The sequence below is a fragment of the Frieseomelitta varia genome, unplaced genomic scaffold, assembly GCF_011392965.1.
Source record: "Frieseomelitta varia isolate USP_RPSP 00005682 unplaced genomic scaffold, Fvar_1.2 scaffold_926, whole genome shotgun sequence".
NCBI classification, from domain to species: Eukaryota; Metazoa; Arthropoda; class Insecta; order Hymenoptera; family Apidae; genus Frieseomelitta; species Frieseomelitta varia.
In genome coordinates, this window is record NW_025110730.1 from 567,698 (window position 1) to 585,310 (window position 17,613).

Below are 17,613 nucleotides of genomic sequence, written 5' to 3' on the forward strand. Positions count from 1 at the left end.
CAAAAAAAAAAAAAAAAAAAAAAAAAGGAAAAAAAAAACCTGAAGAAATGAAAAAGGAATATAAACATCGTTAGAACATCGTTTCACAGCTAACCACAGCATTCGGCAATTATGTTTCACTCATCTAAAAATTACTTATATCACAATGAAACGCCAGCGCATCCTTTCGTCTCTGATCCCTATTTTACGTGTGATATACCCAGGTTTCGGATACTTTTACCTCTCTTTACCTTTTCTTTTCAGCTAGTTAAGAACTTTCAAGGATGGGTCTTAAAGGCTCTGGCAGGTTTTGGCCTTGAGGATTTCCGGATGGTCGCGAACATGTATATGCTAAGGATCCGCGTGTCGGATGAACTGCACGTGCAAGGCCACAGGTGTTCATCCCCGCGACGCGGATCCGCGGTCACAGGGCTTATCAAACTGGCGGAGAATCGATGGAGCCTGTTGTTCTCTCAGCTTATCGCTCGACTACTCTTCCTGAACGCTCGCCAATATAGCTGCGCTATCACCGGCTGGCTTCACGGCTCTCACTCGGTAGAATTTCGTGCCACGTGGCACGCGATACCGGTTATCGATCTGAAATGTGGACAAGTTGCTCGTCAATGCTTCTTAAACGTTAGACATAAAAAAAAAAAAGAGATATACACGTTGTTTTGCAACTGGTCGTAAAATCGTACGTATCATTACACATACATATATGATAAAATATTCGATTTTATCATTTTAAATATTATTCAGGATATTTTCTATTTTTCTTCAATGTACAATTCTACCTTTCACACCATTCTGTACCATGTTCTAACGATTCGTTTCATCAAACGATAAAGTAGTTCATAATTTGCAATTTCAGAAGTAAAATTCAGAAGTAAAACAGTTATAAAGACAAACGAGAAAGCAATCTCACCTTTATAGCATGACAGTACTCCTTGGAGGCAACCTCGACGATGCTCTGAGCATTTTTCGACGACTCGTCGGGATTCCAGATCAAATCCAGGGCAGATGTGGATTTCGGATCGAGGAAATGAAGCGTCGTCGCCTCCTGATAGAACGTGTACGTTCTATGGGTCTCGTCCCAGAACAACAGCACGTTGTCGCCTGGATCGCAGCTGGTCACAGTGATGTGGCCCATCTCTGCGAGCTTCGTTGCAATTTTGTCTATCTTCTTCTTAATATGCGTGAAGCAAGTGATACAACCGCACGAGCGTTGCGGTTTCGGGCTGGTCGTTGCGTCCTGAGACGAGCTCGATTCGGAAACGACCGCCACGGAATCGTTCATATCCTTCTCGCGGCTTCCCGATGAAGGCAACGTGTCTGGAGTAGAGAAGCTCCTGGACCTCTCCTTCACCAATTCGATCTCTAATCGAACCTTGTCCGCCTCCAAGTTCTCGATTTTCGTGTCGGCTGTCTCTTTGCTGTCGCGAAGCGACTGTAACTCAGCGTTCATTCTTTTGTTCTCATTCTCGAGGACCTCGAGCCTCCTGGACAGACAACTCGGATCGTTGCTCGGCTCCAATCGCACCTTTTTCGACTCGGACACTTCCACCTCGTCTTTTTCCGTCTCGAGGCTCTTCGGCTCCTCCTCCAGGCTACTCTGACTCATTTCCAACTGCTCGTCGCTGCTGTGCTGCTCTTTGTGCAAGCCAGCCTCGACGAGAACGTTTTTGAAGTTCTCCGAATCTTTCAAACGTCTGATCGTGCTCTTGTATCGCTTGCACTCCTCCGTTAGCGCAAATTCTCTTCTTCTATACATCTCCATTTTCCGATCTTTCTCCTCGATCGTTTGCGTGGCCAGTCGTAGATCGTGTATCAACTTTGCCACATAGTCCATCCGTTCGTCCATCGTCACTGATTTCTCCAGCTTTTTCTCTTGCGTCGTCTGGGTCATTACTAAGTCACTGAATTCTGATCTCTGAAAAAGATATAAACGAAGGTAAACGTCGGGCTGGATGCTCAAAATGAAAACGTTAATGTTAATCGAAATTGTGCAATTTTCCGGCGATGTAAAAATGCAATTTGAAAATGTGTGTGACTGAATGATTAGCACGAAGGTTCGCAGCGATCGATCACACTTACGTCGATCTTTTCAAGGCTACTGTCGCTTGGACTGCTCTCCATGGTCGACGCAGTCATTAGCTTGAAACGGCTTCTGAGTGATTGCAGCTCGCTCTTGTATTCCATCTGCAGCTTCTCGGTCGCCTCTTTCACCATCCTTTGCTGTTCGCTGCACGCCTGAGTCAGAATCTCTTCCAACTCTTGGATGCGTTTCTGGCTCTGCGCCACCGAGTTCGTCAAGGACGCTATCTCTATGAATCTCTCGTCGTTCGCCTTCTTCACGGCCGTCTCTTTGTCCGCGCGAGCTTGCTCCAACGTTTCCTCGAACTGTTGGTGCAGGTGCGTCTGGAGATCCCTCATTTCCGTTTGCTCGTTCTCCAACTTTTGGCGCATCGTGGCAATCAGACGCTCGTGCTCGGCCAGCTCGGCTTCCTTCTCCACGAGATTACGCTTCAGCGTGCATATCTCCTCTTCGCGGCTCTGTATCAGCTTCTTCACGTCCGCCATTTCCAGCTCGTGGTCCACGGTCAGTTCCTGCTCGCGCTCGCGAAGACGACGGTCGTACTCGCGCGAGTACAACGACAGCGCCTCGCGAACCTGCTCGGCCATATTCGAGAAAACAGTCTGCTGCTCGTTCGTGCGATCCCTCAGGACAGCCAGCTCTTGGCGCACGGTCCTCAACGCCTCGTACATCACCGCCTTCATCGTCTTTAGAATCGAGCTAAGCCTCTCCACTTCCTCGCGCGTGTTGCCAAGATTCTCCTGAAACGTTGACACGTCATGTCACACGTCGGCGGAGTACCGAGCGAGGAATACGATTCCATTTTCGTGCTAAACCCGACTAAAGACGTCGAGGAACAACTAGTCACGAGCAAATTGTAAAAATTGTTCGCAGGCGTGATAATAGAATCAACGTTGTTAGCAGAAGGGAGAGAAACAGTGGGGAGAGAGAGAAAAAGTAGTTTGACAAGTAGAAAAAAAAGACAAAAAAAAAAGAGAAGAGAAATCCCAAAGGTGTCGAGTGTGTGAAGATGATGACGATGAGAGTGGCGGTAGAGCATGGATATATAGCGAACAGTCGGTCCGGTCGTAACCAAGTCGTCTTTGGGTGTTCTATTCTGAAAAGCGAACTCGTGGCTTAAGTGTATCTCGGAGGACGTACTTCGAGGGTCATAGGATCGGGAGAATCGAGTGCGACGGCAGCTAATCTCCTGTAAAAAAATTAAAACACACGTACTCACACGACGATGACAACACGCGCGGTCGGCTACGTAACAAGTACAGAAAAAAACGTAACACGGATATGCGCCAAGCACTTTGAAGAAAAAAAAAAAAAAAAAGAAAAGGCAGAGTAGATCGTACCAACTCATCAGAAACGTTACAAGCAAAAGAATACATACCCACCCTTTTTTCTCTTTTCTTTTTTTTTTTTCGAGAATTACGTTTGCGTTAACAACTTACTGGACAGCGAATATATAAAGACAACGACAACGAAAGTACCTAGAAATCAGAGAGAAGGAAGAAAATTCAATTAAGTGGACGTGAAAATTCAAATAAGCCAAACTTCGAGTAACAAGGGTACGCAAAAGTGTACGGGGGGAGGAGGGGGTTGCAGGTACGAGGAGGTGGCGTTGCAAATGATACACACATACACAGGGTACGAATAAAACACGAGTACACACACGAGTCGGAACAGAGATACACTAAATAATGTATATAAGCAAACGTATAGTATGTATACCATACACAAAAATCATGGAGAGGAGGGAGAGAGGTCGGTAAGAGGGTACGTATTAGCGGTAGTGGAACGTTTACGGCTACGACTACAAGGTCTGTTAGCGAGCTGTAAGTCGTCCAGTACCTGGAGAAGGGAAACGATAGCCTGATGCTGGCCGTCGACGGGATGCTCGCTGAGACTGCTCGGCAGAGACTCGTCCATGTAAAACTCAGTACCCATGAAGTCGGTAGCGCACACACCGATAGAGGGGCTGCTACCGCCACTACCGGACAACTGCTGCTGGCGTTGCTGCTGCTGGCCGTCGCACATCGCCGACCGTGACAGGGAAGAGGAAGGATTTGGGCTAAGAGAGTTCGGCTCCTCGGCCATCGTCGTCGATGGCGTCTCGTGATACTTGGAAAGACCGTTCGCAGTGGCGCGATGAAGCAAATAACTGCTCGACTCGCCGTTCTCGGCGCACTCGGTTAACGGGCTCAGCTGAGCTGGACGCTCGCTGACGGACAGACTTGGGAAATGGAAGGATCCAGGCTCGCTCGAGGATGATGACCGGTTCGTCAGGTCCGCGACTTTCGAATTAAGCGGGGATACGTTAGTCGAGGTGGAGGAAGCGGGGGACACGCTTCGCGAGGCACCAACCTCCAATTGTTTCTGACGCATTTGTTTTGCGCCATCGTACGACTCCGGCTTAGAGTCCGTGGCGCCTTGACCGATCTTCTCGAACTCCTCCGTGTCCGTCTCCGATTCAAAACCACCCCTGAAATCACGTATCAACGTATGACGATTGTGTCCGACCGATAGGTACATAAGATCGAGAGATCTCTACTTTTGACAAAAAAAGAACAGATGTAAATGTATACCTGTCGAACAACATCGGAGCTCTCGTTCGTTCTTGATCCTTGGTAGCTACGTCGACGTGCATGGAAGTGCTGTTCTTCTCCTTGTTCCCGTCGGTGCTCGCCTCGGTAAGGCTCTTGGACAGGAAGAATTGCGTGATGCTGTTCAGGTCCGGTGACGAGATAGTAAGCGCTAGGTCAGGTAGCTGCGATCTGAGAGATTCCATATCCTCCGCTGTCAACTGCGGTGCGTACAATCGCGTTAGAACCAATTTCTATCTCTCTGCTCGAAATGAAATTAAAGTAACGAGTAAATATACCTTGGGTAGTCCGCTATCGAAGACAGACGGTGCCTGGGTGGCAAACGGCGGCGGCGTGTCCTCGAGGCCTGGGAATAAAGAGTTCAAGAAATGACCTTCGAATTTTCTCTGGAACTCCCTTCTACGTGCCAGTTCCTCGCTGTGAACGGTCAACAACTGGCACGCCAGATTGCTGGCCCATACGAGGAAAGCTTGCGAGAAGGTTCGCCTTCGAACCACCTCGGCCACGGCGGTCATGTACATCTGCGGCGTCAGATGAATCTGCTGAAGCACCTCCAGAAGCTTCCTCAAACGTTTCAGGCTCTCGTGGTACATCAACAGCTTGCCATCCAACTCCATTATCTTGTTCTCCACGTACGTGATCCACTTGAGCCGATGGTAGATGTTCACCGAGAGTTCCTCCTTTGCTTTCGTGCACCGGCGCCTGATGTCGCGCAGCTTGTTGTGATTGTGCAGCATCACAATGAGCTGCCGTCTGTGCGAGGTGCACAGGTCGGGAAGCACGCTGGCGTCGCCGAGATTGTTCGCCCGGCTCTGGTTCTGCAGGAAACCCTGGGCAAGCTCCCCCTGCTCGTGGACCAGCCTCTTCATCTGCGTCATCAGCTGTTCCAACGCGAACAGCCTCTCGCCGAGGCCCTTGATCTCCTTCATGTCCTGCTTTTTCGCGTTGTCGAGGGCCGCCTTCGCCTCGGCCATCAACGCCTCCATCATCTTCTCGTCGAATTGTTCCAATCCTCTCGAACACTGTTCCGTCAGCTGCTCCAGGCTACTCTGATTGTCTGTCGCCGCGATCCAACGAAGCAAGCTCAAAACCTCCTGCCTGCCATCGGATTGGCTCGGCTCGTCGTCCAAGTTAAATAGACCCTCGGCCTGAGCTCTCAGCGCTGGTAGGATCGGAATCTTCGCCAAGGTGTTCAGGTCGGCGTTGAAGCTGCAACACGTTCAACGAAATGTAATTAAGTGTGTTGAATGTCGTGAATTACATTTTAAAACGTAACTCGGAGAATGAAAACGAGTGAACGAGAGAGCAAATGGTGACTTTTATCAGCAGTCGCTGTCTTTGTTTAGTTTCATTTCAAAATCTATTGTATTGACACTCCATCGCAAACTCCTCGTAAACTTTTTAATATACAATGATTACGACAATAACCGGCTTCTTCTTAGCATTCATAATTCTTGACTTTGAAATTCTAATCGTCTCTTTTGTTCGGTATATAATAGACGATATAGAATAGTTAACAATTTTTACAGTTGATACTGACCTATCGAACTCAAGTTCGCATCTAATGCCTGCTAAATAATTATTTAATTAATAATATTTATAGTTGAACGTTTCGTTGGATCACGTTGACTGTTATTTCACTACTAGCATCGCAATTATGTTCGTTTCCTCGAAACTCGCGTCTTCCTCGATGTCACGCGACATTGCACGCTATCCGCGCGATTATCCTATGTAGCAATGTGTCCAAGTATGCAACTATCGTCGTTGTAGCAAAAAAAAAAAAAAAAAGAAAAAAAAAGAAAAAAAAACAGGAAAAGAAAATGTTGACCGACCAGCGCGTCTGCAGTTCGAACATGTGAGGCACATGTAACCATATTTTACAAGAAGCGATGCGAACTCGGAGATTGTCGCGATTATGCAAATCGGATAATATCGTTAGCTCTAACTCTACTCTTGAACGTAGCGCCCGATCTTAATTATTTATTTCCGTCAAGACGTAAAATCCGCATGAAAGTTTAATTTATTCATCTCTCGATATAACAATATATGTCACATTGGAAAACAAATGGAAATTGAATTCCAAGTTATTCCACCGTTTAAAAGTATTAAAAGGGACATTTAATTGCAATGAAATAATAAAATTAACTAATTGTAATTGCAATGAAATAATAAAATTAACGATGAACTAATTTTTTATTAATTATTCATTATTTGATGATTAAAGTCTGAAAGATTTAATCCTCGATTGACATGATTAAATTTAATTTAGCCTATGAAAGCTGAACTTAATTACTTAATTTTAAAGCTGGCTTCGTTTGTACTCCGTGTCATCTTACATGATTGTAAAAGAGCGCCTATCTTGTAAACTCAAGAATAAAATTAAAATCAAGTAACCCGACGATCGATCTAACGTAGATCTCTTATAATCAGCTACAATTCAAGAAGACTGAAATATCTTCTCGGGGAGAAAAGCGACAAGTACAATAAAAATCCAAATACATACCTAATGTTATAACGACTGATAATTTTGGCATGTTTTTAAAAGTGGAGAGAATATAGCATAAGAACTTGACAAGTACTTGAAAATCAAACCCAAACAATATTGATCATCTGAGCTTAATTCATAGTGTCTTAAATATTACATAAAATGAATAGTAAATGGAGAATTTTTATGTTTTCAAGAATGAAAAACACAAAATCAGACCCAAGAACTATTTCGATAATCTGGACTTAATTCATATAATTAATATAATATAATATAATATAATAATTAATATAGCATTGTGTCTTACGAAAATTACATAAAATGAACAGTGAAACAGATAATTCATACATTTCGTTTCTAAAAACGAAAAAAACACACACACAAAATTTCAATAATCCGGATTTAACTCATTGTGTCTTGAAAAAATTATACAACAAATGGTGAAAGAAATTCAAAGCGTATGTTATTTAGCGATGTTCCACATTTTTCACCAAATTGTATCACTTCTGACCTAAATACGGCAGTTATCTGCCGCGCGACACAGCGAATCTCCGTGCGTTACTTACTTCTGAAGCAATTCCACGAAGTGTTGTCTCTCCGATTGATAGATGGCGAAGCTCTGTTCCAGAAGATCGGATCGCGACTGGAACATCTGCGTGATGTCCTCGAGATTCGCCACCACGGCGGCCCAGCCTTGTTGCTGAAGGTGTTGATCGTGGACCAGCTTCTCACAGATCCTGGTCTGCTCCCGCGCCAATCCACAGCATTGCTGAGCCAATTGGGCACGGGAGATGAGGGTCTGGTAAGTGGCCGGCATCGCCAGCGACGCGTCGATCTGGTTCTGAAGATCGATATCTGCAATGCAAAGGACAACAGATCGTATCGAGCTCTTAATAACGAAATATTTGTCGAAACGCGCGAACCGTTCCGCTCCTACTCATTAAATAATACCGATCGAACCATGGACTGTCAATTAGAAAAGGCAAATTGATCCTTTCTAAGACCCAAAATGGTCTTTTTTCCCCATTCTTTTTTTTTTTTTTTTTTTTTAAATGATGGAAGGCAACAATATTATATTAGACTGCACGGAAAATTCATCAACAGTTAAATTCCTTTTCTTAATTTTATAAAAATTAAGACTTTTGTGTAATGCTTTGTAACAAATTAATAAAATTGCATTGTAAGAAAATATGTTACGAAAAGAATGAAGAGGAAGAGTAGTAACAGACATAAAAAGAAAAGAAATCTACATTTCATTCAATAGCAAGCTAATAGTAAGGCATAACGAATAATCAAGCAACATTAGTTACATACGTAAACATTCACTCGTATCTTTTTCATTTACACAAATGAAATTGATAAATAAAACAAGTGTTCTTGGAGCTCACTATTTTTATAATAAACTCATTTTTTTTCAATTCTGGACTTGCACTATTCGTCAAGGACTTGTTGTTAGTTGTTGGTGTCTTTGATTGTGAGCATATCGAATTCTTAATAATATAATACTTGTTAAATTCCTTCACTTTCAGTGACCAACACTATAATTACCAATTTGTAATTTTGTACAGAAATTTTCTAAATTTTTAGACTACAATATTTTTTAAATATTATAATAGTACTATAATATTTTATAGTTATATAATATAATATAATATCTATTATTACATTATATAATTTTCAATGCTATAATATTTTTGAAACATTTTTCAAAAATTTGATGGATGAAAATAAAGAACGATTTAACCAAACGTTGCTGCCATCTTCGTGAACATCGGAGCCACGCTACTCTGAGCATTGTTAAAACAGTTATCCCCCAGAATTAACCCTGTCGATTGCTCAGCGGCGAATCAACGTCCCAAGGTCACTTCCTCGTCCTCGATCCGCGCCATTGTTCGATTCGAGCTCGAAACAATATTCACCGACCTCGTCCCTCTCTATCTACGATTCGCGAGATAACTCCCCGAAGCGGGATAACTTCCTGCGAACAGTGTCGACGAGAGGCAACCACACCCGACCCGACCAACAACGTCGGCCAATTATGCAAACAGATTTCGCAAACTCCGGGATCAATCTGGCTCGATCGGCTCGAATAATGATACGAACGATGAACCTCGGCTTTGATACTGATCGCGTGTAAGTTCCCTTGGCCGATAAGGAAATAAATTTCAAGAGCGAGCCACGTGAAACCGAATCTTCGAGCGAGTCGATAGCAGAAGATTGCGCATCATTACACATTCATGAGAGACTTATACAGAAAACTACAACGTGCAAGAATATACAAGGGACCGAAAGTAGAATACTTATTGTTACGTCAGTGTTAGAATATTTAACTACGTTCGCAAAAATCAGGCAAGAAACAAAGGACAAAGAACTGTTCGTTGACAGAAGAGGCACTATGTGTAAAAAAAAAATTGAATGCCAATGAATTATCGTGTTAGTGACACTGGTTATCAATAATGTTTATGCATTTGGATGCGATTGAATGAGCAAAACATAATGTAAGTTTATTTTTGGCTGTTTCTTTATTTTTACATCACTTGGTGATTAAAAAGGAATAATCGAGAGACAAGAGGCACTATGTGTAAAAAAAAATTGAATGCCAATGAAATATCGTGTTAGTGACACTGGTTATCAATAATGTTTATGCATTTGGATGCGATTGGATGAGCAAAACACGATAAGTTTATTTTTGGCTGTTTCTTTATTTTTACATTACTTGGTGGCTAAAAAGGAATAATCTATTATAATATGATTAAAATAATCTGTATGTCGGATAAGTTCCAAGTTCGAAAGAGCTCAATTTTCTCGTTTAATTAAATGGAGGTAATTAATATTTCACAGTGCGATACTGCTTTTACGCAACGTCGAGCGTGAAAGGATTGTACACAGGCACGTATAGTGGTACACGTATTTTTATTTTAGACCCTGACCGGTATAATGGACACTCATCGTTATGAATACCGCATCACCTGATCTCTCTATTATTATTATTATTATTAAGATTAATAAATGAAGAAACAAGTCACAGTTGATAAATAAAAGATGTGAATGTAGATCTCTCTATGAAATATTAAACACCTTCCCATAAATTAACAACTGTACGAAGAAACAGGAAATTTGCTACAAACTATGTGTAATTAGCGTCAAGAAGATTTGTATGTATACGCGTGTGTATGTGACGATGTTAGAATCTCATTATCAACCATCGTGAATAATCAGAATACTCGTTTCATTCTCTCGTACGCAGAAGAGCTGTTGAAACCGTTTTATCACTTAGATCAAAGGCTGATCTTTCGTACAAAAAAAAAAAAAAAATTTTTTTCTCTACAATTCCAGTTGACTGTCGGAGGAAGTAACGAAGAAAATTCGATGAAACTACGTCCCGTTAAACGTTCACCACGAAGAGGACGCGAGCAACTTCTAACACGTACTAAACCCTGCATCTATATTTATTGACGATGGCAGACTCCTGCAAACGCGTATCATCGCGCGAATCTATACTTTGTTGCTTCGTGCTTTAATTTAGAAGCTGGCTACGTACATATCCGTTGGAGGGTGTTATGTCTCGAAGCGAGAGATCGAACACGTCCGATGGATAGAGCGCTCGGATAAGCCGCCTGTATAATTGATCGAGATTCGCCAATGTAATCTTGGCACGCGACGAAAGCTCAAGGTCGCGGACACAACTCGCGCCGTCTCCGTATCTTGCGTCATACCCTGGGGATTCGCGGTGCACAGTGACTTACACCTGGTTCTCCAGGTACGAAACGCTCTACTGCCAATTGAGCTTGCTTTTAGGAAGGCTACACCCATTCGACTGCAAATAACACTTTCGCTTTCGTTTCAGTTGTCCAAAAATATGTAAATAAAAATGTAAATAAATAAATGAAAATATTTGTTGACACTATGCACAAGTGTATCAAAATATTCTACGTATAAATCGCTATAATTAAAATAAGTAGATTTATACACTCGTGTTTCTGCTCAAACAGAAGTTAACCACTTGCGTTGGCTGAAGTTACTGCGCTTGGCTGATTGCGGACCATAACGAGTGACCGAGTCGTACACAAATAATTTGTCGCTTTCTTTTTGAACACGTCGGTATGGTAGAACTCGTCACTGAATAGAAATTATTATTGAGGAATAATTTTTTTACTTTAATATCACATCTTCACGACTAACTATAGAACGTCGGCCTGAGGTTCCAACGATATTACTACAATTTTAATTAATAATAAATATAGTTAAACGTAAGCACAACCGTATCTAATCTACTCTAATTTTAGTTTAACGAAGCGATAACAATGAAGAAGTCTCTCCTTTGCTTACCGACTCTTCAGTTCAATTACGCACAGACATATTTCACATGATTTCTTTTACTCTGATTTTACTTTCGTAATATCGTAAGTATCGCCGCAGTTCGATCCGAAGTCCAATCAACATCAAATTATCAACGAACAAATTATCATCTGCTTTGCTTAATACTGATGTCTGAGCTCAGCTGATTGAAAACTAAAACGAAAAAAAGAAAAGAACTCAAAAAAAGAGAGAGAGAAGAAAAAAATCGCGATTAAACGTACTTTCACGTCACGCAACGAAACATGCGTGTATATCGCGTTCTAACGATAGGAAACTACGTCCTCTCGAGATGATACGCGACGATGAGCCTCCGAGTGTCGTCTTACGCGTCTTGCTCATCATCGCGCCGCGTGTTTCGAGGCTAAGGTCCAATGTAGCGGGCTCGATTTGCTGCTGCGTTGCTGCAAGGGAACACTCTGTTCATCCGCTCCGGCGCGCGCGCTCCAACAGGGCAGGGGAAAATCTAGGGCTGGCCGAAGTTAATTTTATTTAAAGTTTCGCAGACTGCTTCCACCGATTACACCCGGTGTATAAACAAGCAGGTTAGGCCTTCTCGTTAAATGCTTAATGAGGTTACGTCAGGCACAGTTTCAAACCCGGGCAACTCTGCTCCGTGATGATTGTATACCTTTTTGTCACTGGCAACGTGTTGTACTCGTGAATTCGTACAGAAGAGTGGAAGTTGATTGATGAACATTGCCTGATATATGCTATGTTTTTTTCTTTCTCCTGGCAAATATTGTATTGGTAGTCACCGAGGAGATGTCACGATTAATGACACCCGGCTGTCCCGAAAATTTCGTTCTTATATAATGTACATAATATAAAAAAAATATCCAGTAAATTTGCTCAAATAAAATTTATAAAATACAAGTGACAAGAATAATATATAAATGTAGATATTATTATATATATTATATATAATATATAATTTATATTATTTATACATAATATATATTATTTTAATAATTATAATATCATAATATATAATATTGTTTTTATTTATTAATTATTTAATATATATATGATATATATATAATATTATTATTTTAATATATATAATATTATTAATTATTATATATAATATATAATATTTATAAATTTAATATTAATATTAATATATTAATTTTATTATTTTAATATTAATATATTATAAATATTATAATATATAATATTTATATATATTATATACATATAATACAATATAAATATACATATATACGTTTATATATTTATATATTTTGTATTATATTTATATTGTATTTCTATTATTTATATTAAAAATATAATACAATATTTGCATATATATTGTATTATATTCATGTGTATATACCCATACAATTATTTTAATTGTATTTCACGAATTTTATTTGAACAGAGTTACTTGATATTTTCTTTAACACAAACAGAAAGGGACTAATTACCTATTCCGAATTTCTAAGATGAAACATTGCACAGTTGATATTTATTATACAGTGACTATAATAACTGGATTAGTTAAAATTTAGTACTTGACTTTATCAGTGAGGTTCAATCAAAATTGAAAATTCTGAAGTTAAATAATTTAACTCTAGTTGCTAATAGTTTAATGACATCAATCAAGAGTGAGTTTATGATCAAAGACGTTATCTTCGCCACAGATAAAAACTTTTCCAGACTAAATTTAAATTTCCACCGCAGTCGTGCAACTTCGACAAGTTCAAGTATACTTTAATCAGACTTTTCTTCCTAAGTTTCTTTCTAATCAACGAAAGAGGAAGACACAAGATGCAGTTAAGAAAAAAAAACGCATTGTCCTTGGAATTTCAAGTACCTATTAGCCGATCGATCGAGATTGAAAGCGGCGCTGCGTGGAGGAAAGGAAAGACGCGCGGGTAGAAAAGTAAATCGAAGCTGAGGCTATATGTCGCACAACTGTTGGACAACGTATCGATTTTATACTCTGCTGCTTCGCTGGGGCGTATTCCCTCTTTTCCCCCAGTTTCGGCGTTTCGTTTCAGAGGAGGGGAGAAAAAAAAAAAAAGAGAGCATGATCACAGGGAAAACTCGTCGAAGCGTGAAAAGATCAGAGGGTGGAAATCGAAGGAAGAATTCACGAGGTCATGGGGGAGGAAAAACAACAGAAAAACAACAAAAGAAAGAAGAAAAAAAAAAGACGAAGATCGAAGACAAAAGAACGATTGATTTCGTTAAGCAGCGACGATTGTGACTCGTTAATTCAGTTATGACCACAGATTTCCACTGGCAACAATAGACCACGTTATCGACGACAGAGTACGAAATAAAGTCGCGAGATCGAGATCAATAATTTGCCAATTCAGAAGCCGATTCGCGCGTAGAACGCCTTTTACGGGGAGGGAAATAATCACTACCACAGTCGACGATCGTTACGACACGTAACACGGACAATCGGCACTCGCTAATCGCGATAAGACCCTCCATCGTTGATATAATCGTGTTTACGCGGCGAAGAATGTAATTTGCACTCTCTATGTGTAACGAAAGTGCTCGACAAAGAAAATCTATGAAACGTACAACGCAAAATACTCGCGTTAATATATTCGGTGGATGAATAATGACACTCGATTGCTCCAATTGCGTTCGTAAACATGAATTTGCATACAGAAAATCTTGCGATGCGACGTTCTAGAAACGAGCCATTATCATAAATCGACCGCGGCTCATGCAAATGCATACGTTTTTGCGAACGTGCGAAAGAAAAGTGTGCTGCTCCTTCGCGGACTTTTTCTCACAGTCGGGTGTTTTGTATACTTTTTGCATACAAAAACCGGTGCGTCTTTTGCATATTGAAATTTTATGCTACTTCGTAAACATCCGTAGCCCTCGTTATCAACTGCGTTGCTGATACTTGCCAATTTCGAAGTTGTTTTATTCTTTCAATTAAAAAAAAATAGTACACGCGCGCGCACGTACGCACGCACGCACACACATACATATATTTATTTATATTTATATTTATATTTATATTTATATTTATATTTATATACAGAGTGGATCACTACATATCGCCATCTAGATTTACGTCATTATTATTACGCGTAGCGAAAAATGTTCGAGATGACATTGAATGGTTTCGAGAGGGTTACATTTTGATGACACTAGTTTTTCTCTGTAAGTGGACATGTAAAGGATATATAAAGGTTAACGTTTCTTTAAATGGAATCATATATTTTTTATTGTATCAGTTGATGCACCTTGATATTCTTTGCAAAAAAAAAGTACTAGCCTATTCATGTTAAAAAAATCATTAGTTTAGAAAATATTTTAATTTTAATTTTGTCAAATCTATGCGTGAAAGACAAAGACAGTATAAATATACTATCCTTCTTCTTCTATGCCTTTCATATGATAATTTTATAAAATTAAAATTAAAACATCTCCTAGACTAATGATTTTTTTAACACGAATAGGTTAATACTTTTTTTTGTAAAAAATATCAAGGTGCATCAACTGATGCAATAAAATAAAATATATAAAAGATATATGGTTCCATTTGAAAAATGACCTTCATATGTCCTCCACACGTCCACCTACAGAGAAAACTAGTATCATCAAAATGTGCCACTCTCGAAACCATTCAACTTCATCTGAAACATTTTTCGCTACGCGTAATAATAATGACGTAAATGACCCACTCTGTGTATATATATATATATATGCATCTTTGGATGCAAACTGACTGAGTTATTATGAATGAATCTTTCATCCCGATGGAAAATGATCGTCAAGCACCTGTGCGGAACAATCTCGTTTATCGAGCCACGTCAGATTACACAACGACGGCGCAGAGACGCAGATGACGCGGGCAAAGATGATGAAAATTCGCTCGCGTTTCGTGCACGCGTATATAACGACGGCGACCTCTTTTAAATCGTACGTAATTGCGTAAGCTTCCGGCGCAGGTTGAACCTAGCAAACAGGGGCCAAGAATTTCACGGCACGACACTGAATTCCCAGAATATCTTAACTTGGACTAATGCTCCCCTTTTCTAATTATACATTCTACGCATCACAAACACAAACGCCTACGCGTTCGAAAAACGTGCATCGCGTCAAACGCAACAGCCGCGCGCGATCCGTTTATTAATCGAAAAAAAAGAAAAGGAAAAAGGCGAAACGAGAGACGGTTCATTTGAGAATGAAGGATCGCGTTGGTCGTAGTTACTCGACACTCGACCAGTTGGTCTGTGTACTCTAATGAGCCCCGATGACACGCGCCTCCGATTCCACGACTAGAGTTGCTTGTTCTTCGACCTGGCAACCTCTGTAGATCAACGTTGTTTGTTGAAAACAACCCGTTATCCGTCTCGATTGTCACTTAATCCCCGAATAGAAACTTCGTTGACAGAAACAGACGCGAGGAAAAGGGGCGGTTGAATTTCGTTGTCCCGAAAAGCTCGCATCCGATTTCGATCGGAATTATTCAACTCGTCGCTCGCTGCAACGTGGAAATTGTTTTCTCATCCTTTCGTTTCCAAGTATTCACTTCCCTTATCTAACTCGTGCGATCTAAAAATATACACAGCCTTTCGAATAATAAGATAGTTTCACAATCTTTGACAAACACGTGTGTATGTACGTACGTGTTACAGCTTTCGAAAGCGAATTCTATCGTCGCGGCGTCTTTATTGTTTCAGTGAAAAGTCGAATCGATTAACACCGTTTTTTGTTTTTTTTTTTTTTTTAAACTCTTTATCCTGGCAGGGATCGATTTAAATTAGTCACTCGAACATGAGATACGTGTGTGTTATCATAATGTATTCATGACTTTTAGTTAAATTACATCAATTTATCAAACATAGACAAGCGTTTTTCAATAAACTCAAGAAACTGCTTGATTTTCGTGTTTGAAACCCAATTGTCTCGGGACAACGAATCTACGCGAATCTACGTCTCACCCATCACCAAAGTCACTCCAGCTCTTGTACTCCTATCGTCATGCACCATCGGCCAAGTGTCCGGATAATTGGATATTGGGCTATCTATCGGAGACGGTTAACGAGGCCATCGCGACGAATACCGTGCGATCTATCTCGACTTATTAAAGGGTTAATGGGTCGCAGGCTACGCTTGGTGATGCATCGTGCCAGACGATTGCGAACGCCGTTTCATTCGAGTCAGCACTCTCGATTGATAATCCATCGGACACCGGACCGCGAGATTTCTCGCGATGCTGTGCTTCTACAAACCACTCCACACGCGTTGAAACATGCACCGACTTCCACGTTCCGCGAAACCAGCGTCAAAATCGGTTTATTTGCCGAGCTACGCACACTGCAGCCATGCATCGTGAAACAAGTTTTTTCACCGCGCGTAGGTGCCTCAAGGCAAAGCTCGACGCGAACTGTGCGAAAACGGTGTAACAATAAAATTTATATCCTATGTAATTACGAGTTGTGAATAAACGTTGAATAAACTGAAGTTCTGATTTAATTTGTCGTAATTTTATCACCAATCTCTTGACAATCTTTCGAAGGAAACGTTAAAATTTTACGAGAAGCACGAAAGTCCCTTGCCTTTTTTTCTTTTCTTTGGAATTCTGCTGCGTATCGCTTAATCTTAACTTGATCTCATAGGGAAAATATGGAATTGGAACAACATTCCAGCGCAAGAGGTTAAGCAATCCAACGGGAGTGCGTGAACGCGTGAATGAAAAAAAAAAAGAAAAAAGAAAACCATCTCGTCTGCGGTGAAAACTCGGTCAATCGTAGATCTTCATCCGAGAGAAGAAATCGTTGATCATCGGTTGACGCGTTGGTCGATCGCCAGACATTTTTTGACGAAAAAAACGCGTGCATCGTTGGTGAATATCGCTCGATCTCTTTCTCTCTTTTGTTCGAATATTCCATTCTTTTCTCCCTTCTTCCCTTTCTCTTCTCTACTGTTCTTTTCTCCTTGGCGCGTCGGTCCATCGATGGTTGCATAAAGGTGAGACGTGGACGTAATCGACATTACCTTTTTCTCTCTTTACCTCGACACGATTCACCTCGGTGTGTACAGAAACCAGACAGGATTGCTCGCATCGCGAGAAAAAGTCCAATTTTTAAAAGAGAAAGCCAGCCTTTTGTTTCTTTTTTAAAAAT

General features: G+C 40.8%; 1 protein-coding gene across 1 annotated transcript in view; it reads right to left on the reverse strand.

Moving 5' to 3' along the window:
- The window catches only part of LOC122537729 (RB1-inducible coiled-coil protein 1), a gene marked incomplete at its 5' end in the record, with an annotated part of 8,591 nt that extends 508 nt beyond the window's left edge, over positions 1-8,083 (reverse strand). The window contains 7 exons of the mRNA XM_043671157.1: positions 1-576; positions 905-1,909; positions 2,074-2,814; positions 3,914-4,544; positions 4,648-4,865; positions 4,944-5,874; positions 7,717-8,083. The exon at positions 1-576 is cut by the window's left edge and continues 508 nt beyond it. Coding sequence (XP_043527092.1) covers positions 469-576; positions 905-1,909; positions 2,074-2,814; positions 3,914-4,544; positions 4,648-4,865; positions 4,944-5,874; positions 7,717-8,083 — 4,001 coding nt within the window. The remainder of the gene's footprint in view (positions 577-904; positions 1,910-2,073; positions 2,815-3,913; positions 4,545-4,647; positions 4,866-4,943; positions 5,875-7,716) is intronic.
- Positions 8,084-17,613: the final 9,530 nt, after the last annotated feature.